Source organism: Felis catus, chromosome B1, assembly GCF_018350175.1.
Source record: "Felis catus isolate Fca126 chromosome B1, F.catus_Fca126_mat1.0, whole genome shotgun sequence".
Classification (NCBI taxonomy): domain Eukaryota; kingdom Metazoa; phylum Chordata; class Mammalia; order Carnivora; family Felidae; genus Felis; species Felis catus.
Window position 1 is genome coordinate 149100496 of NC_058371.1, and position 21425 is coordinate 149121920.

Consider the following 21425-nt stretch of genomic DNA (forward strand, 5'->3'; position numbering starts at 1 on the left):
ACTTTAAAAGTAAAAAATAAGTGTCTGCATTTCATGGTATCATACGAATTTCTGGTATCATATGTGAAGGGAGTTCAACTGAGCGGATGAAAGGACCGTCTCTGGGAAAAATAATTGACAGGAATTAAAGTGACAGATTAAGATTTCAGTCTCTGTAGCTGCGTTTAGAGCCAGAATCAGAACAATGGCAGAACTGAAGTGGGATTGAGAAGCAAAGAACCCGGGGAGAAAATAAAAGTGAGATTAGAAGGCACGTAGTGATTCAGCGTAAATTGTGGAACTTACATTTTTCTGTTCCATAGGCACCAGACACATTTTAGTCTCAACTATAACAGTTTAAAATATCATAAATATAGAGGTGCCTGGGTGGCTCAGTCAGTTAAGCCTCTGACTTCAGCTCAGGTCATGATCTTATGCTTCCTGAGTTCAAGCCCAGCATCAGGCTCTGTACTGACAGCTCAGAGCCTGGAGTCTGCTTTGAATTTTGTGTCTGCCTCTCTTTCTGCCCCTCCCCTGCTTGTGCTCTCTCTCTCTCACTCTTTCTCTCTCAAAAAGAAGCATTAATTTCTTTAAAAAATAAAACACCACAAATACAAAAAAGAAATTCACAAATACTATTCCCTTTAATGTAGGGAGTATGGTAGATCTGAGCCTGCAGGTGAATCATTACTTTTGGTAAAATATGTAGAATATAACAGAAACAAATCCCTCATTGAAAAACCCAAACAAGTTTAAAAATCAAAACATACAATATGAATGAATTTTATTCACAACATGTAGAACATTCTTTGTGTTAACATATGTGCTCATGTACAAAACAATTACATCTACCTATTAGCATTTTCAATTAAATTATGATCTACGTTTTAATTGACTAGAAAAGCCAGAAGTCATTCAACTCCTGAAAAATGTGTTCTTATTAAAACTTAAACTGGAAAAAATATAATGCTTCAATGGTTTTATTTAGCCTTTGTATACCTAAAATTATTATCAGAGTTTATATATTTAATATTATGCTTTATAGATTATTTAAATAGGCAAATATTTCTTTTTAAGAAAAGCTTTCATCTCCACGAGGTAGAATATATTCCTTTAATTGTTAAGGTAGTTGTTTTGAATAAACTCGGGAATTGCTAACAAGGTATGCAAATCTTTACTTTAACTCCTTTATATTATGTCATTTTATAACAAAAAAGAGAAGGAATATCTTTAAACTATGATTTTAAAGACTATTATAGGAAAGCACATTATCTAATTGCCAGATAAAATAATTCAGCACTATGATACATTGCTTTGATAGATCTTAAACCAAGCAGCATTAGGGTTTACATTTTGAAACTTTATTCTTCAAAGCATCATAATTATTTTCAAACCTCATCAAATTGAGAAAATATGTTGTTTCTTTATATTTCTTTATTGTTAATTTAACACCTAAGAATTGTTTGCCTTGCTGTTATTTAGGCCACTATTCCTGTAAAACACAGATAATCCTCCAAATGATTTATATTGTTCTAAGATGCAGCTATAATTTTAGGTCTATTAAACTTGGATTATAAATATCAAACTGTGGTAAATCATTTACTGAGCTTGTTTAATACATAATTCCAGTTGGATTAAATAATTCTTCAACCTCAAGGGTAAAGAATTGGCAGATGTACTGGAAGATGTTTTTTTTAGAAAAGAAAGGGAGAGAGAATCCTTACTTCTATTGAAATTCAATGTATATCCTCATGCTTACTGCAGATTTCTGGCGAATGCTAGTTATCAAGAAGCCTAAGTATTTGTGCTTGGTATAGTGGTCACAGTACAGTTTTTGAGAGGACCAGGAGAAGTGCTGGGGCAAGGGAAAGGATGAAATGGGAAAACCCACTGCATTTCTGTTAGATGGAGAAATCATCCCCACAGCAGACAGAATTCTGAGAAATGCATACCCCCCCCCAACTCAAATTATCTGCAGTGCAGTTAAAGAGTTATAGTTTTGTCTCTTCTTTCCAAACATGGATATTATAAGTAAAATTGGTGGGAAGAGTAAAGGGCAGGTATTAAATTATAATTGTTTGGTTTTGTTCCACCATACCATCTATTATTCTAAGTAATCAAAATCAACTAGTTCTCTAAAGTCACAAAGTATTACGGTACAAATCTGGTACTATTATTATTAATTTTTAAATCAAGGGCAATCTTCAAATCAAAGACAAAAAATAGTGTTTTGTACTCCAAGGGGAACAAAGACCGATGTGTCATATGAAATGAAATTAATGGTTTTAAAACATGATTCACAGCAGTAGAAACTTTGAATCTCCTAATATTTCTATTAGAAGGGAACCTCTGGCTATAGCATGCTTTTTTCTACTTTGTCTAGTTTAGAGAATACGCAATAATTATAACATACTGGATGCAAAATGATGTTAAGTATTTAGAAAACGTTTAATATGATTGGTACTGAAAATAGAATTTATTATTGCATTCCTGAGTTCTCAAACACCATCCTAATTTGTTGAGCTAAAACAAGTGATTTTAGTGGTAGGAACCTCCTTGTGTTTATCTTCTCTTTTTAAAGAATAAGGTATTATACATCTTAACTCCAAATCATGTGGTGAAATCCTTGGGTGATTCTTTGATCTTTGACTTCATAAGCTGAGGAATGGACAAGAACTGGGAAAACTAGGAAAGGAATCTGTTCAAATCACTGGCTGGTTAATTCGGATGGGCCCTGTTTTCTATCTAAACTATTAAAGAAAACTATTCTCTCTTGTTCTTCTTCCCTGTCTTACCACATTTCCAGCAACAAAACAGGCAACATTTTGTGACCAGGAATATAGTAGTAGCCACACAGGCCAGCAGGAACCCAATCACATCCAACGAGTGGTACTGGACCCAGGTGAGGTCATGGGAGGTTGGCCGAAGGTGTTTGGCTCCTTTGTGGCGCATGACAAACTCGATCCAGAAGACTGCTCGATCCAAGGGCTTTGTAGGCTGATCATGGTGAATTCTTGATAACCTCATAGCGTTCTCTTTATAGCTAAAGATTGGATACATAGATAGCAATTTGAAAAAATTCATTAAGAACATGAGATACCTAAAATTATGTTTCTATCATTAAAAGGATATTACATAATTATATAAGAAATTGTCATAAATGATATCGAGTACAGAATGCCTATGACAATTTATTTCCTCTTGAGAGATTTCTAGATATGTTGGCCCTTTCAGCAGAATTGTTTGTAGTTTAAGTAATAATTGGAAGTAAGGGAGAAAAGACTTGCTAATTGGAAATACCATTAAAAAGTTTAGAAATAGAAATGTAGAGGGACACCTGGTTGGCTCAGTGGGTTAAGCCTCTGGCTCCTGGTTTTGGCTCAGGTCATGATCTCACGGTTTGTGAGTTCAACCCTGAATGGGGCTCCTTGCTGACAGTGTGGAGCCTGCTTGGATTCTCTCTCCCTACCTCTCTCTGCCCCTCCCCTATTCATGTGCACTCACGAGCTATCTCTCACTCTCTCAAAATAAATGAAACTTAAAAAAAAAAAAAAAGAAATATAGATTAGTAGGTTGAGCATACAGACTTTTGATCTCATTTGCTAAGCAAGGTATTAGGAATGAGCTAGTGATAGGAAGCAGTATTGAGGGGCAGGCCAATGATAAGGGGCCCCCTCTCCCCCTGCCTGAGTTTGAGCTGGAGTGTTAGTGGGATGATGCAAGCAAAATGAATCTGTGTTCCTTTTCTTCTTGGGATGTTATTTTCAGTTTGTTGTTGTTGTTGTTCTGATGTGTTGCTAAAATTTGTTAAGTGGACTCTAGTTCTTTTCTGGAGGTGTTTTCTTTCCTGGAGGGCTCTATAAGGTTGACCTTTGCCAGGCAACAGAGAGGCTAGGGTCTTCTATCTTGCTGTTTGGATCTCTCAATTGTATTGTATCTTCTTTCTCTTGTTTTAAGTTAGTATATACCAATATAGGATTTAAAAAAAATTTTTAATGTTTATTTTTAGAGAGACAGACAGAATGCGAATGTGGGAAGGGCAGAGAAAGAGGGAGCCACAGAATCTGAAGCAGGCTCCAGGCTCTGAGCTGTCAGCACAGAGCCGGACACAGGGCTCAAACTCACAAACTGTGAGATCATGACCTGCGCTGAAGTCAAGACGCTTAACTCACTGAGCTACCCAGGCACCCCAATATAGAATTTTTTTTTAAATTTTTTTTTCCAACGTTTATTTATTTTTGGGACAGAGAGAGACAGAGCATGAACGGGGGAGGGGCAGAGAGAGAGGGAGACACAGAATCGGAAACAGGCTCCAGGCTCTGAGCCATCAGCCCAGAGCCTGACGCAGGGCTTGAACTCACGGACCGCGAGATGGTGACCTGGCTGAAGTCGGAGGCTTAACTGACTGCGCCACCCAGGCGCCCCTAGAATTTTTTTAATCAAAAAGTAGCATGATCCAATTTTTATAAAATTATTTCTTTCTCTTCCCTATTTATAGATTAGCAAAAGGAAATATCTGAAGTAATATTTCTCTACTGCTAACTAGTTATATCTGCATCAGGAAAGTTATTTTTTATTTTTATTTCTCTATTTTTTGTTATATTGCCTAATTCTTTATACTGGTAATATTTGCAATTTTTAAGAAATAAACAATAAAATTGTTAGGAAAAATAAAGATCTGCGTCTCTTCAACACAAACTTATTTTCTTTAAATAAACAGTATTTCTTTGAGGTTGTAATCTATTACCTATTAACAGTAGGTGAATCAAAAGGCCTACATAAAATTTGAGAAGTATAAAACAATTGAATCTGATATTAGTTATTTGCTGTTGATTACCTAAAAGTGTCAGCTTAGGGCACCTGGGTGACTCAGTCATTAAGCATCTGACTTCGGCTTAGGTCATGATCTCACGGTGAGTTTGAGTCCCACATCCGGTGAGCTCCAGCCCCACTTTCGGTGAACACGAGCCCTGTTTCAGGTGAACCCTGCTTCTCTCTCTCTCTCTCTGTCTCTCTCTCACCCCCTCCTTTCTCTCCCTCTTTCCTTCCTGAGATTCTCTCTCTCCCTGCCCCCTGCTCACTTGCACCCTCTCTCTCCATCTCAAAAAAGTGTCAGTTTAAAAATTGAATGAAACAATTTACTCCTTTTAAAACACCAGATGCTTCTCAGATAAGAATATATTCTATACTCACAAAGGGTTGTTAATAACTGCCTTCAAAGCGTTAAGTAGATCGGAACTTGTCATTGTATGTAAGTCTACTTTAAGAGCTGCCCCTTTGGCTTTCATACGAGCAATATTATCATACTGATCACCAAATATGGGAATTCCCACCATAGGGACCCCATGGTAAATAGCTTCATAGATCCCATTGGTTCCACAGTGAGTGATAAAAGCTCTGGTCTTGGGATGACCTAAGAGGAAAAAACATATCATTATTCAAAGTTGTGAGAGTTTCAGAAACAGAAAATCGTGACACCTATAAACCATTGATTCAATTAGGTAACATATACTTAAATTCAAGTTAGTTAACATGCCATGTAGTATTGGTTTCAGGAGTAGAATCCAGTGATTCATCACTTTCATATAAAACCCAGTGCTCATCCCACAAGCATCCTCCTCAATGCCCATCACTCATTTAGCCCCCTCCCTCCCTCCCTCCCTCCAGGAACCCTCAGTTTGTTCCATTTTTTTATGGTTATTTATTTTTGAGAGAGAGAGAGAGAGAGAAAGAGAGAGCATGAGCTGGGGAGGGACAGAGAGAGAGGGAAACACAGGATCCGAAGAAGGCTCCAGGCTCCAAGCTGTCAGCACAGACCCCTACATGGGGCTTGAACTCACCAAGCGTGAGAACATGACCTGAGCCAAAGTCGGATGCTTAACTGACTGAACCACCTAGGCACCCATTCTATGTCTTTAAAAGTCTCTTATGATTTAGGCAGCATCTTCTACACAATCCTGTGCCATGAGACTATATATAAATTCCTATAAGATCTAAAGAAAGCAGCAATTCGTTATTCCAGGCTAAGCAGCAATTACTTACTCTAGCAAGTAAGTCATTTCACAAACCTCTAAGAAGGTCTGTGTGGACTTTAAATGATGGAGAGTAGTTGCCAGTTGGACAAATTGGGGTGAGGAATTAATAAAAAAAAAGGATGGAGTGATTTAAAAAATGAAATTCTTGTATGGATAAGGGAAGGAGTGGTGGGAGGTACAGGGTTTCAGTGGGAGAATGTTGGCATAACAGTCTAGGAAGATAAATTAGGGAAAGTTCATGAAGCACTCTGTTTAATAAAATGGGATTTTACATTTGATTTTATAGTAGTATAGAGACATTTATAATATTAGAGATGGTGAATAGGATTCTTTTTTTTTTTTTTTTCAAACAGAGGAGGAAAGAAGACAGGTGGGAGTAAGTGGATATAGAGAACCAGGAGGCTGCTGCAGTATTTTATGCAAGAGTTAATGAGAGCCTGATCTAAAAGTGTGTTGACTCTGATTCTGAGGAGTCATAAATGGGAGAATTATATTTTGATTGTAATTTAGAGCTCGGGAAAGATTTGCTCCTTGACCAAACTCTAGTCAAATTTCTTTGAACTCTCTTCTCAACTGGGCTCTGATTTTGGAGCTTCTGAATTTCTCTCTGCATTGCCCAATTTTAGCAAGAATCCTACTAAATCAGTTTAGCTAGACTCCCCCAGTTTGGTATCTGATCACCCATATTTATATCTGACTGGTTTCCTCATCCTTCACTTTCCCCAGGTGGTGTCTGATGACCCTGGTATGTTTTCGGCAAGAATCTGCTTAGGTTGGTGTAGCCAGAATCCCTCCCTTGCCCTGATGTTTCCTCTTAGTATTTTTCTACCCAGTGACCCCCACTCTGCTCCTTGGCTATAAGACCCCCACTTTTTCTTATTGTATTCAGAGTTGAGTCCAGTCTCTCTGCTTCACTGCAAAAGTCCATGAACTAGTATCTATATTCATCATAATGGTCTTGAATAAAGTGTGCCTCACAGTTTTTAACAAGTATCATGAAGAATTTTTTCCTTAACAAGTTCCAGAAGAAATGCGAAGAAGAAATTAAAGAGTTTTTTGCTTGTTTTTAACACAAATTTGTTGGATTGATCCGTTACTAAATTATCATTCAGAGGATCCCTCATTCAGCTCTGTTGAGTTTTGCTTCTCTTTGGGCTTACCAAGAAGATCATTCTGGGGAATCCATTCATATAGCCGGGTATTGGGTCCTAACGTATCTGGTTTCTTTCCTGTGTATCTCCACAGAACCTGTTAAAATAAATACCTTTAATCTATTAGAAGATTTTCAGAAGCACATCCTTTCAAAATAAGACAGTTACTCAGAATTAGCCTAGTTCAATGCCTCCCTGTAACAAATGAACAAAATAAGGCCTTAAATGATTAAGTAGAGAATGTTTAAAGCACTGAAACGGCAACTATGTTTTCAAATGCTTGCAATAATCCTAATAGACTGTCATCATCAGGGCCATCTCAGTAAGTGAAGAAACAAAAACAGACAATCTGTATATGGAATAACTACATATTGGTGTTATTAGGCCTTTGTGGTTAAGGGAATTTTTTTAAACAACGTTTCCAGAGGCAAAGGAGAAGGATGTTACATTCCCTTTAGGAATTTGTAAGTGTTTTGAACTTTTGTTATAAACTTGACAGTGACATAGAAGCAAGTATTGTTGGGGTGCCTGGGTGGCTTAGTTGGTTAACCATCTGACATCAGCTCAGGTCATGATCTCATGGTTCGTGAGACTGAGCCCCACGTTGGGCTCTGTGCTGACAGCTTGGAGCCTGGGGCCTTCTTCGGATCGTGTGCTTCCCTCTCTCTCTCTGCCCCTCCTCTGCTTGTGCTCTCTCTCTCTCAAAAATAAATAAATAAAACATTTTTTAAAAAAGAAGCAATGTCTTTTTTATTGTGGTCGAATATATGTAATGATATTTAGCATTTTAATGTATTATAAGTATACAATACAGTGGCATTAAATACATTCACAGTATTGTAGAACCATTACTACTATTTTTAACTCAAATGTGTCTGTCCATCATCTCCAACATGAACTCTGTATCATTAAACAATTAACTCCCTATTCCTCCCACTTGGCAGACTTTGGTTACCTTTATTCTACTTTGTCTCTATGAATTTGACTGCTCTAGGTACCTCATCTAAGTGTAATCATACAGTATTTGTCTTTTTCTGACTGCCTTATTTCACTTAGCATTATGTCCTCAAGGTTCATTCATGTTATATCATATCAGAATTTCCTTCCTTTTTAAGGCTGAATAATACTCCATTGTGTGTATATACCACATTTTGTTTATCCATTTATTTGGTGGTTGTGAATAATGCTGCTATGACCATTGGTGTACAAATATCTCGTTGAGTCCCTGATTTCATTTGTTTGGGGTTTTTTTGGATATGTAGGTAGGATTGTAAACACTGGGTCATTTGAGAGTTTTATGTTTAATTCTTTGAAAAACAAAACTGTTTTTCATAGCTACTACATTATTTTGCACTCCTACCAACAATGTGCAAGAGTTCCAATTTCTCCACATTTTCACTAACACTTGTTATTTCCCAATTTTTAAATAATAGCTATACTAATGGATTTGAAGTGTTATATCTTTTGTGCTTTTGATTGCAATTTCCTTAATGATTAATGATATTGAGCACCTTTTCATGTACTTATTGGCCATTGTATATATTCTTTGGAGAAATATCTATTCAAGTCCTTTTCCATTTTTGAATTGGGTTTTTGTTGTTGAGTTTTAGGTGTCCTTTATGTATTGTGGACATTAATCCCTTATCAGATACATGATTTACAAAGCTCTTCTCCAAATCTGTATGTTGTGTTACTTTCTTGGTAGTATCTTTTGATGCACAAAAGTTCTTAATTTGATGAAGTCCATTTTTTTCTTTTGTTGCCTATGCCTCTGGTGTCATATCTGTGAAATCAAAGCCAAATCCAATGTGATGAAGTTTTCCTCCAATATTGTCTTCTATAAGTTTTATAGTTTTTCTTCTAAAGTTTAGGTTTCTGATCCATTTTGAGTTAGTTTTTGTATACGGTGTAAGATAGGGTTTTAACTTCATTCTTTGGCATGTAGATATCAGGATTTTACCAGCACTTTTTCAGAGACTCTCCTTTCCCTACTGGTCTTGTACCTTTGTTGAAAATCAACTGATCATATATGTGAGGGTTAACTTTTATTCTGTCTTTCATGCCACTGGTTTATATGTCTCTTCTGCCAGTTCCACATTGTTTAATTTACTGTGGTTTTATAGTAAATTTCAATTTCAGAGTTGAAAAATAGGAGTCCTCTAACTTTATCCTTTTTCATAGATTGTTTTGTCAATTTATGGCTCTTGCAGTTCCATATGAAGTTAAGGATTGGATTTTCATTTGTACAAAAAAGTCTGTTAGAATTTTGATAGGCATTGCATTAAATCTGTACATTGCTTTAGATCATGTTGACAACTTAACCATGTTAAGTTTTTCTATCCATGCACATGGTATGACTTTACTTATTTAGATATTCTCTGGTTTCTTGAAGAAATGATGTTTTATTGTTTTCAACATACAAATATTTCACCTCCTTGGTTAGATTTATTCCTAAGTATTTGATTTGTTTGGTTGCTCTTGGGAATGGAATTGTTTTCTTAATTTTACACTCAGATTGTTCAAATATGTGTGTATAAACACAGCTGATTTTTGTGTATTGATTCCACAATTTTGTTGAGTTTGATTATTAGCTCTATTAGCTCTTTGTGCATTTTTGGGGATTTTCTATGTATAGGATGATGTCATCTGCAAATAAACATTATTTTACTCTTTTGTTCCAATTTGGATGCTTTTTCATTTCTTTTTCTAGTGTAATATGCCCAGACCATAACTTATGGTACAATGCTAAATAGGAGCAATGCGATTAGGCATCCTTGTATTGTTCTTGATTTTAGGGAGAAAACTTTTAGTTTCTGCCATTAAGTGTGATGTTAGCTATGGGTTTTCCGATTTTACTCTTTATCATATATTGAGGAATTTACCCTCTATTCCTAGATTTCTGAGATTTTTTTATCATGAAAGAATGTTGGGTTTTATCAAATTCCATTTTTGGGTAAGTTGAAATAATCATGTGATTTTTTTTTTTTTCCTTCATAAGTATTAATGTGATGTATTGCACTGATTAATTTACTTCGGCTGAACTACTCTGGCATTCCTGGGATAAATCCCATTTATGGTGAAACACCTTTCAATATTATATGGACATCATTTTTTTAAATAATTAATTTTTTTCTAGTGGATTTTATTTGCAAATATTTTATTGAGTATTTTTACATCTATATTAACAAGGGATCTTGGTCAGCAATTTTATTTTCTTTTACTGTCTTTATCTGGCTTTTGTATAAGGGCAGATTTGGCCTCAGAATCATTTAGGAAGTGATCCCTCCTCTTCAATTTTTTTGAAGAATTTGAAAAGCATTAGTTTATTTAATTATTTCTTAACTGTTTGGTAGTATTTACCAGTAAAGCTATATGTCCAGGACCTTTTGTCATTGAGAGGTTTTTGATTACCAATTCAATGTTTTGAGTTGGTATAGGTTTGTTGAAATATTTGTTTCTTTTTTAAAGTAAATTGTGTTTTTCAAGGAATTTATCCACTTCTTTTAGGTTGTCTAATTAGTTGATATACAATTGTTCCTAATAAGCTCTTATAATCCTTTTTATCTCTGTGAAGTCAGTAATCTGCCCAGGTTCATTTCTGATATTAATTATTTGCATCTTCTTTTTTTTTTTTTAATTCCTCTTTGCCAGCCTGGCTAGAAGTTTCAGAAATTTGTTGATATTTTCAAAGAACCAACTTTTGGTTTCATTGATTTTCTTTATTATTTTTTTATTCTGTCGTATTTCTGCTCTAATGTTATTTCATTCCTTCTGGTAACTTTGGGTTTAGTTAGCTTTCTTTTTAGGTATTCTTTTTAGGTGGTTCTTTAAGGTGTAAAATTAGGTGTTGACTTTAGATCTTGCCTCTTTTTCAATGTAGACATTTATAGCTATAAACTTTCCTCTGAGCACTGCTTTCATTGCATCTCATAAATTTTGGTGTATTGTCTTCATTCATTTTCAAAATATTTGTAATTACTCTTGTGATTTATTTTTTGGCTTATAAGTTGTAAAGTACAATAGGATACGTTAACTCTGCTCCTTCATAGCTACATCCCCCACTCTCTGTTCCTGATGACACAAGATACACATTTATACATTATGTTTATAAAAATAGATTAGATAAATAATGGCTATTTATGCATTTTTAAAAAATCTTTGAGAAGGTTTTAAAAAGTAGAATACAATTAAATTTTTGAGAAGATTTTAAAAAGAGGAATACAGTGGCACAAAAACAGACACTCAGATCAATGGAACAGAATACAGAACCCAGAACTGGGCCCACAAACGTATGGCCAACTAATCTTTGACAAAGCAGGAAAGAATATACAATGGAATAAAGACAGTCTCTTCAGCAAATGGTGCTGGGAAAACTGGACAGCGATATGCAAAAAAATGAACTTGGACTGCTTTCTTACACCATACAGAAATATAAACTTAAAATGGATGAAAGACCTAAATGTGACAGGAAGCCATCAAAATCCTCAAGAAGAAAGCAGGCAAAAACCTCTTTGACCTTGGCCGCAGCAACTTCTTACTCAACACATCGTCTCCCGAGGCAAGGGAAACAAAAGCAAAAATGAACTATTGGTACCTCATCAAAATAAAAAGCTTATGCACAGGGAAGGAAACAATCATCAAAACTAAAAGGCAACCGACCAGAATCAGAGAAGATATTTGCAAACGACATATCAGATAAAGGGTTAGTATTCAAAATCTATAAAGAACTTATCAACCTCAACACCCAAAAAACAAATAATCCAGTGAAGAAATGGGCAAAAGACATGAATAGACACTTCTCCAAAGAAGACATCCAGATGGCCAACAGACACATGAACAAATGCTCCACATCATTCATCATCAGGGAAATACAAATCAAAACCACAATGAGATACCACCTCACACCAGTCAGAATGGCTAACATTAATAACTCAGGCAACAACAGATGTTGGCAAGGATGCAGAGAAACAGGATCTCTTTTGCATTGTTGGTAGGAATGCAAACTGGTGCAGCCACTCTGGAAAACAGTGTGGAGGTTCCTCAAAAAACTAAAAATAGAACTACCCTATGACTCAGCAATTGCACTACTAGGCATTTATCCAAGGGATACAGGTGTGCTGTTTCAAAGGGACATATGCACCCCAATGTTCACAGCAGCACTATCAACAATAGCCAAAGTATGCAAAGAGCCCAAATGTCCACTTATGGATGAATGGATAAAGAAGAGGTGGTATATATAGACAATGGAGTATTATTTGGCAATCAAAAAGAATGAAATATTGTCATCTGCAACTATGTGGGTGGAACTAGAGGGTATTGTGCTAAGCGAATTTAGTTGGTCAGAGAAAGACAAAAATCATATGACTTCACTCATATGAGGACTTTAAGAGACAAAACAGATGAACATAAGGGAAGGTAAGCAAAAATAATATAAAAACAGGGAGGGGGACAAAACATAAGAGATTCTTAAATATGGAGATCAAACAAAGGGTTACTGGAGGGATTGTGGGAGGGGGGATGGGCTAAATGGGTAAGGGACTTTGAGGAATCTACTCCTGAAATCATTGTTGCACTATATGCTGACTAACTTGGATGTAAATTTAAAAAATGAATTAAATTTAAAAAAATAAATAAAAAAAGTAAAAAGTCGAATACAATTACAACTACAATAATACTAGCTTTTGTAATTGCCTTAGTTTTTACCTTTGCTGCACATCTTTATTTTTTCATGATTTTGTGTTACTGTCTAGTAGCCTTTCATTTCCACCATAAAGACCTTTCATTTCTTGCAGGGGAGGTCTAGTGATAATGATCTCCCTTGCTTTTGTTTATTTGTTAATGTTTTAATTTCTGACCTCATATATGAAAGAAATGTGCCTGAAATGAAATTCTCAGTTGGCAATTTTTTCTTTCAGCACTTTGAATATATCAACCCATTACCTTTTGGCCTCAAGGTTTCTGTTGAGAAATCGTCTAGTCACCTTTTATGTGTTGAGTTGCTTCCCAAGATTCTCTCATTGTCTTTGTCTTTCAACAACTTGATTATGTATCTTAGTGTGGATCCCTTTGAGTTTATTCTACTTTAAATTCATTAAGCTTCTGGGATTTTTAGATTTGTGTCTTTCATTGAATTTGGGACCTTTTAAGCCATTATTTCCTCAAATTATTTTTGCCCATTACTCTCAGGGACTCTCAGAGTGTGTTTGTTCTTCCACTTTATACTATCCCATAAGTCCTTTAGGCTTTGTTCACTTTTCTTTGTTTTTCTTTTTGTCCTTCTGTCTTGATAATTTCAATTATTCTTTCTTCAAGTTTGTTGATCCTTCTGCTGGTTCATATCTGATTTTGAATCCCTGAAGTGAATTTTTTATTTCAGTTATTGTAATTTTTAGCTGCAGAATTTCTTTTTGGTCATTCTTATGATATCCTTCTCTTTACTGATATTCTTATTTTGTTCCTACATCATTTTCTTCTCTTTATCAGGGTCTTCCTTTAACTATTTGAGCATCTTTAGGGCAATTGTTTTCTTTATCTAGTACTTCCAACAGCTAGGCTTCTTCAGGAATGGTTTCTCTCAGGGTGCCTGAGTGGCTCAGTTGGTTAAACATCTGATTGGGCTCAGGTCATGATCTCACGGTTCATAGGTTTGAGCTCTGTGTTGGGCTCCACACTGCTGGTATGGAGACTGCTTAGGATTCCCTCTCTCTCTCTCTCTCTCTCTCTCTCTCAAAATAAGTAAATAAACTTAAAAAAAAGGAACGGTTTCTCTCAATATATCTTAGTCCTTTTGATAGGCCATAGTTTTACATACCTTTGTATGCCTTGTCACTTTTTTTGTTGTTGAGAACTGGACAAACGATTTTTGTAATCAATATAATAACTCTGGAAATCAGATTTTTTTAGGCATTTTTTTTAATTTTAGAGCAAGAGCATACAGGCAGGGTATTGGGCAGAGGGGGAGAGAGGGAGAGGGAGAGGGAGAGGAAAAGAGAGAGAGAGAGAGAGAGAGAGAGAGAGAGAGAGAGAGAGAGAGAGAATATTAAACAGGCCCCATGTTCAGCATGGAGCACAATGCAGGGCTTGATTCCATGACCTTGGAACACGACCTGACCTGAAATCAAGAGTGGGACGCTCAACCAACTGAACCACCCAGTGCCCCTGGAAATAGGATTCTCTCTTTCCTTAGGGTTTGAGGCTTATTTGTTTATTTTCATTATTGAAAAGTGTCTCTTTGCTAGGAATCAGACTGAGGTGAATGCTTTAGATCTTCTATATCTAAAGCTTTTTTTTTGAACCTGTATCTTTCCCTTGACATAGATATTGCTTTCTAAATTCCACTGTATGTCAGGTTGTTTTGAATGGCCTCATTCCTTAATGTCTGGCTCACAGGCAGAGAAAAGAGGGAAAAAGAAAAAAAGAAAAAAAAAACAACAGTGCTGCTTCAACTAATGGGTGTTGAAATAATTATGACCAACTTTTGTTTCTACATATCAGTGGATGGAAGGCAGTAGTTAGCAATCAGAATGCAGAATCATAATATTTAGAGGATAAGATCCTTTTTGTCCATCTTGGCTCCACCAAATCACACAGTAATACAGGCAGGTTAGCTGCCATGAGGCTGGGTGATACAGGATCTGAAGCTCCTGCAATGCCAAAATTAACTACAATTGACCAAAATTAATTACAATTGATCAGCCAATATTTCTCCGCAAATTGCAAGTGCTCAGATAGACTGTAGAGTTCTAATACAGTTACTTCAGAGTTTTTGCTAGTATAATTGCTGTTTAGGTGCTTCCTTGGTGCTTCCTACTTTACCTTGATGTCACCTCTAAACATATTTCAATACAATTAAAAATTTAATACTTTTATGAAGATTTTTAAAAATTAAATATTTAAATGGGTACTGCTTCCACAAACAATTTTCCAAAGGAATTTAGTTATGAATTTAAGCACTGTCATGATTGTTTGGAACTTAAAAATACATGTAATTGTCTATTTTGACTAAAGCTAGAAAACAAAAAAATATCCCTGGTAGTTTAAGAACATTATTAAGTTATAAACTAGAATGTTATTAACTTAAAAATCAGATTTTGCTAGGAACATCACAGAGTGAACTGCACAAATTTTTTACTGTATTACTAAAATTTTTAACTGTTTAAGAGAATCCTTATTTAGGAGTATTCTAGGAAGCTAAGCTGTCAGTTCCAGGCTAAACCAGGATCTGGTTCAAAACCATCAATTAAAAGTCCCAATTATATATAGTCCCAATTATGTCCCAATTATGAATTAAGTTCATATTTTTAAAATATCTTTTCCTTTACTATCATATTCATTATAACTGGCATGTGTGCCTCAGACTTAAAAATAAACAAGAACAACAAAATAAGATTAGATTACATAGAAGCCTTAAATCCTAGACATAGAGCCAACAGATTGCTTCAGATTAGTGAATGATTTATTTTATCCTATTAGTAAAAATAAAAATACTACAATATGTGTTCCTGATAGTAATGCCAAGTTTAAAGCAAGATAATAATCAAATGTTTTTAGTGGCCCTCTCTAGCATTTAATGCTTTTTCCTCAAAGTTCAGTTAAATTGATATTAACAATATTAATAGCTTTTCTTAACATTTGTTAAGTAGATTTTTAAGGAGAACTTCATGGATTTTAAAATGGCTGCCCCTCAAAAAAAGATAAGATTATCCGACCTTCTGTGGAATCTGGGCAAGGGCTGATGCAATTAGATTAGACTTTTCTTCTGTGAGGTTTTTGATCATTGAACCCAGAGTAAATACCACAACTCCATCCTTTCCAGAGCTTTGGACAAACTCTTCTAACTCCTGTAAAGAAAACAGTCTTTGTAATAATGAAAATTTAGAGCTTACAAGAACAAGAAAGCCATATAACTTTAGCACTGTTTGAATTACTGAACAGTTCTGTCTTTCCATGTTAACCATTTTGGAGTATGAAATATGATCACTGGTTATAAGGCAAATAAAAATAATTTACTTTGGAGGTTCCCTTCCAATGTGTTCTAAACACTTTTGAGGTATGTTTGTGTGTGCCTGTGTTTACAAATTATTGACTATGTGTTATCTCCTGCCATGTGCTGAGGTCTTTGGATGCATTATTTAACTTAGATATATGGTGAACTTAAGAGATACGTATACATTTCCACATGGGAGAGCTGTTTCAGAGAGGTTAAGTAATTTGTCCAACGCTACACAGCAGTAGCCGGCAGAACCAAATTTCTAAGTGAAGCTTGTTGACTGTACAGCCAGTGACCATACTTAGTACTCTCTACTGCCTCTAACATCCTCTCCATAATGCCCCAAATGTGGCATTTGATTACTGCTTTAAGTTAAATTCTTCTGGTACTTCACTTTATATTTAGCCTTGGATGCTAAGAAGATTAACATGAACCTTTATTTTCATTCACAGCCAGAATAATGATATGCTAATGGCATACTTACTTTTTTTCTGTTTCTAAATTTAAATTTTCTTTTGGTTACATTTGTACTTTATATAAGCTTCCAGTACCACATTTAGAAATCAGGTAGCCATGCAACTTATCAGATAAGTAACACAGAAATACCTATAATATAATACCTATAAGTGACAATAATATTACGGAAATATATGGCTTTGCATTAAAGATAAAAATGGCATATTCTTTTTATTAAATTTTTTTTTTCAACGTTTATTTATTTTTGGGACAGAGAGAGACAGAGCATGAACGGGGGAGGGGCAGAGAGAGAGGGAGACACAGAATCAGAAACAGGCTCCAGGCTCTGAGCCATCAGCCCAGAGCCTGACGCGGGGCTCGAACCCACGGACCGCGAGATCGTGACCTGGCTGAAGTCGGACGCTTAGCTGACTGCGCCACCCAGGCGCCCCTAGCATATTTAATCATGTTGAAGTCAAAAGCAATCTTTTTATCCCATTTTCAAGTACTAAATAAACTAAGCCAATCAAGTAAGACAAGAAAAAAAAATGTATGATGATTGAAAGGGGAAGACAGGAAAGAGATTCATTTTAAGGAATTGGATCACATGATTATGGAGGCCGACAGGTCCAAAATCTGCAGGATAGGCTATCAGTCTGGAGACTCAGAGAAAAGCCAATACTGTCTTTCAGGTCTGAAGGCTGTCTGCTGTCAGAATTCTCTTTTGCTTCAGAATGGTCAGACTTTTGTTTCATTCAAGCCTTCAGAGGTTCACCAACATAATGGAGAGCAATTTGCTTTACTCAAAATCCACCTATTTAAATGTTAATTTTATCCAAAAATTACCTTGCAGAAACACCCAGAATAATAGTTGACAAAATATTTAAGTATTTGGCCCAGGCAAGCTGACACATGAAATTAACTATCACACTGTGATAATAGATGGATTGACTTAATATGTAAACCCAACAGTCTCTTTAATTTTCAATTACAACAAAATCTTCTTGAGAAATCGGCAAATATTCTATAATGTATGTAGAAGAATATCTTTCATAAATAATTAATGAACTTTGGAAAATAAAAGGAAATACTTGGGAGTGCCTCAGATAACAATATGTAATATGTAACATGAAATATGTAAAATGATTGCTCTGATCTCCCACTAGATGATGTGAACAGTAGAACAAAAGTAGTAAGACCAGAAAAAGAACTGAGTATATGAAAGCCTTCCATGGGATAAGAGTGATGTCAGAAGTTAGTGAGACAATCAGTGAGAAAAAAAATCACACTGAGTAGATTATTAGGAGTGGTGTAATAATATATAAATTATTGAGACAAAAAAGGGAAGTGAATATTTATCTCCTACATATATTTATATGATATTGTAATAATAATTTAAAATCTAAATAAGCCTGTTCAAGCCTTTAACTGACTGGATCACCCACATGATGGAGAGCAATTTGTTTTACTCAGAATCCACCTATTTGTTAATTCTTTAATATGCAGGCATTTTCACAAAATTTCATTCCCTGAATAATTCAGGTGTTTAGTTTTGGTATTAGAATATTGCAGGATTTTCAGTAATATCCCTAATTATAAAAAGCAGATTAAGGACACTAAATGTATGTTACCTACAAATAGAAGAGTCAATGTAAATGTACAAAGTAACCCATAATGAGGATGAAAAGTGAAGTAATCATGAGGTTTGAGGGTCTAACGGAAAGAAACATGATGACAAAATCTGATAAAACTTGATTCTTTCCACAAATAATAACCACATTTGTGTGCTGTTTTTGAGTTAGTGTTTGTACACTTTTGTAGTGTCCCTGGGGTCCTACTATGCTCTGGTGTGAAGCGATAGGGGAAATAAGATTGCATTGGAGAAACATATATTACTGGTGAAATAAATAATTATGTAAATACACACAAACATAGATTATGTAAACACATATGGTATGTTATGGTATCAGTAATAAGGCAATAGGAGGGTTCTGAATAGTACTGAATTATTAAGATATAGCAAATACGCCTATAAGTAAATCTTACACTATCCTGACAGTTTTTTCTTTGTCTTTAGAATTGAATCTATACAGTGCATGGATATTTTATCAAAAACTATGAAATAACATAAAGAAGGCTCAGAATATTTAAGTGATTACTTATTTTTTAATGTTCGTTTATTTTGAGAGAGCAAGTAGGGGAGGGACGGAGAGAAAGGAAGAAAGAAAATCCCAAGCAGATTCCATAAGGTCAGCACAGAGCCCAAAATGGACCTTGATATCATAAACTGTGAGATCATGACCTGAGATAAAATCAATAGTTGGAGCTTAATAGGCTGAGCCACCCAGATGCCCCTAAGTGATTACTTTCTGAGCAAAAGCAATAGTTTAGAATAATATAGAATGGATTTCCAATATTATTTAAGTTGTCAAAATATTAATTTATATAATAAAATAAAGTAAAACTTCCTGTTACATGGTTTAAAAATTCCCAAATATTCTCAGTCTCTTCGATGAGTATTCCATATACTTTCTGGTCTTACTGAAAACTGGATTTTGCCCTATAATCCTTTAAGTATACTCCATTCATTCTACCATACTTATATCAGTCAGGGTCCAGATAGACACTTGATCTGTGTTCTCCTCTCTTCTGACTCCTCTTCCTGACTCCTTCTCCTCTTCTATTTCCAACGGTTTCCTTTCCTATGCCTTAAAAAAGTATCTTCATCTTTATGTTTTTAATCATAAAAACATATCAATATCAATAACCCATGATTCCTAATGCCAACTGTCAATCTTTTAGGAACAGCCCCCGTTCACAGAGGCATCTAGTTCATAGTCTTATGCTCCACCCCAACTTCTGTTTTTACTCTGGGTAACTTAATGTTCACGATAAGCACCCAATATGAAATCATGGTTTTTTTATCCCTTGACATCCCTAATTTAAGACCATTGCTTATTTAAAAGGCAAAACCATGGAGGCAGTAAAAAAGTGGTGATCCCAGGGATTTAGGGATAGGGATAGATGAATAAGTGGAGAATAGGAGATTTTTAGGGCAGTGAAACTGTTCCCTATGATACTATAAGGGCCGATACATGACATTATACATGTATCAAAACCTATAATATATATAACATAAAGGGTTAACTTTAAGTTATGGAAATTGGTTGATATTGATTGTAACAACTGTGCCCCACTAGTGTGGGATATTTATGGTGGAAGAAGCTGTGTGTAGGAAAGAGGCAGGAAAGGGTGGGGATTCTCTATATTTGCTGCTAAATTTTGCTGTGAGTGTAAATGGCTCTAAAAACAGTGTATTAAAATTAAAAGAAGAAAAACACAAATACTGCCTATCCCCTGAGATTAAGACACTGTATTCAACAGCTGCTTACTTAACATCGCATTGGTACCTCAAACTTAGCATGCCCAAATATGAACACATTATTTTCCCTCACAGCGGCTCCCCTTTAATTCTTCACTTTAGTAAATGCCACTATTCTCTGCTAAATTGCCTGTAAGAAACCAACAAAGACGTATACAAAGAAACAACAAGCCAAGGATTCATTCTCGAACTCTCTCCCTTAATCCCCACCTCCAGCCAATCACCAAATGATAATGATTTTTTTTTTGTAAGTACTTCTTAAATCTCTCTACTTCTACTCAAAAATTACTATCATATTATAGTTTGGATCTCTATAATCTCTTGCAGGAATTATTGCAACTGTATCTCAGCTCATTTCCCTGTGTTAAATCTTGCTTCATTCCAAACAATTCAATAGTCAATGTTTATGAAAAGGTAAGCTGTATCACCTTGCTGTTTAAAAATTATACATTGATCTTTCATTGATCTTAAATTTGAAGAATACTTAGTATTGCCCATTTGTTGTTTTTTTGTTTTTTTTGTTTTTTTAATAAACTATCTCCTGATAACCTTTTCAGTCTAATTTCTCTTCTTTGTTAAAACCAAACAGTTCATCATTGTTAAACTTTTGCCAGGTTTTTTGGATGGGCCATTATATCTCTATTTGAAATATTCTCAGAGTATTATAATTTCCCCACTATTATCCATTTCTAAGACTAGGTTATGCTAAATACATGCAGCTACTAAATCTCAGTGGCCTAAGACAACAATTTATTTTTTTCTTATGTTGAATCCTTACCTATTGAGCTGCAGCTGGTTTATCCATTCTTTAATCGGGAACTCAGGTTGATATATTATCTAGAACACTACCTGTAGCTACTATCTGTAGCCCTTTGACATAACAAAGGAAAAGAGAACTCTGTAGTAACCAGATCTGACAATTAAATAGTGGGCCTAGAAGGGATACATACCACTTTAGCTCAGTCTCATTGTGCAGAGTACTCCATGGTTCCACTACACTCAGGGGCTAGGAATCTCATCCTTAGCAAATATGTGGCATAGCTGATGAACAACATCACTAGTGGTTGCCATGATAATGTTATAAGATACCTATGGTAGTATAATAGTCTAAGAAAATAATGTCCATTAATTGCTGTGTCTATGTTTTCAGCTTAGGGATTAAACATTATAAATAATAAACTAGAAATAATTCCAGGAGATAAAAAGTTAAACAATCAAAACTAAGCACACTTATTTACCTTCGGCAGGGGCTTTGCAGGCTTGCAGTGCAGTCCTCCAACAAATTCAATGTTAGGTAAATAAGGGTAAGGAAATTCAATATCCCAGTAAGTTCGAATCAACCACATTTCAGCTTTCCCCATAATCTCACATAATGTGGCAGGTTTTCCTGAATAAAAACGAAGGATAATGGAAAACAAACTGGTATATTAAAT

The 21425-nt window shown here is 35.3% G+C and overlaps 1 protein-coding gene across 9 annotated transcripts in view; it reads right to left on the reverse strand.

The window, feature by feature from the left end:
• Positions 1-746: 746 nt before the first annotated feature.
• LOC101087662 (UDP-glucuronosyltransferase 2A1-like) overlaps positions 747-21425 on the reverse strand; it is a 53107-nt gene continuing 32428 nt past the window's right edge. For 8 of the 9 annotated variants that reach the window (XM_045056266.1, XM_019829416.3, XM_045056270.1 and 5 more), the window contains 5 exons: positions 21231-21379; positions 15874-16005; positions 7175-7262; positions 5173-5392; positions 747-3022 (listed from right to left, as the gene is read on the reverse strand). In XM_045056266.1, the coding sequence (XP_044912201.1) occupies positions 2743-3022; positions 5173-5392; positions 7175-7262; positions 15874-16005; positions 21231-21379 (869 nt within the window). In that variant the 3' untranslated portion in view covers positions 747-2742. The remainder of the gene's footprint in view (positions 3023-5172; positions 5393-7174; positions 7263-15873; positions 16006-21230; positions 21380-21425) is intronic. The other variant, XM_023253070.2, reaches the window with a different exon arrangement.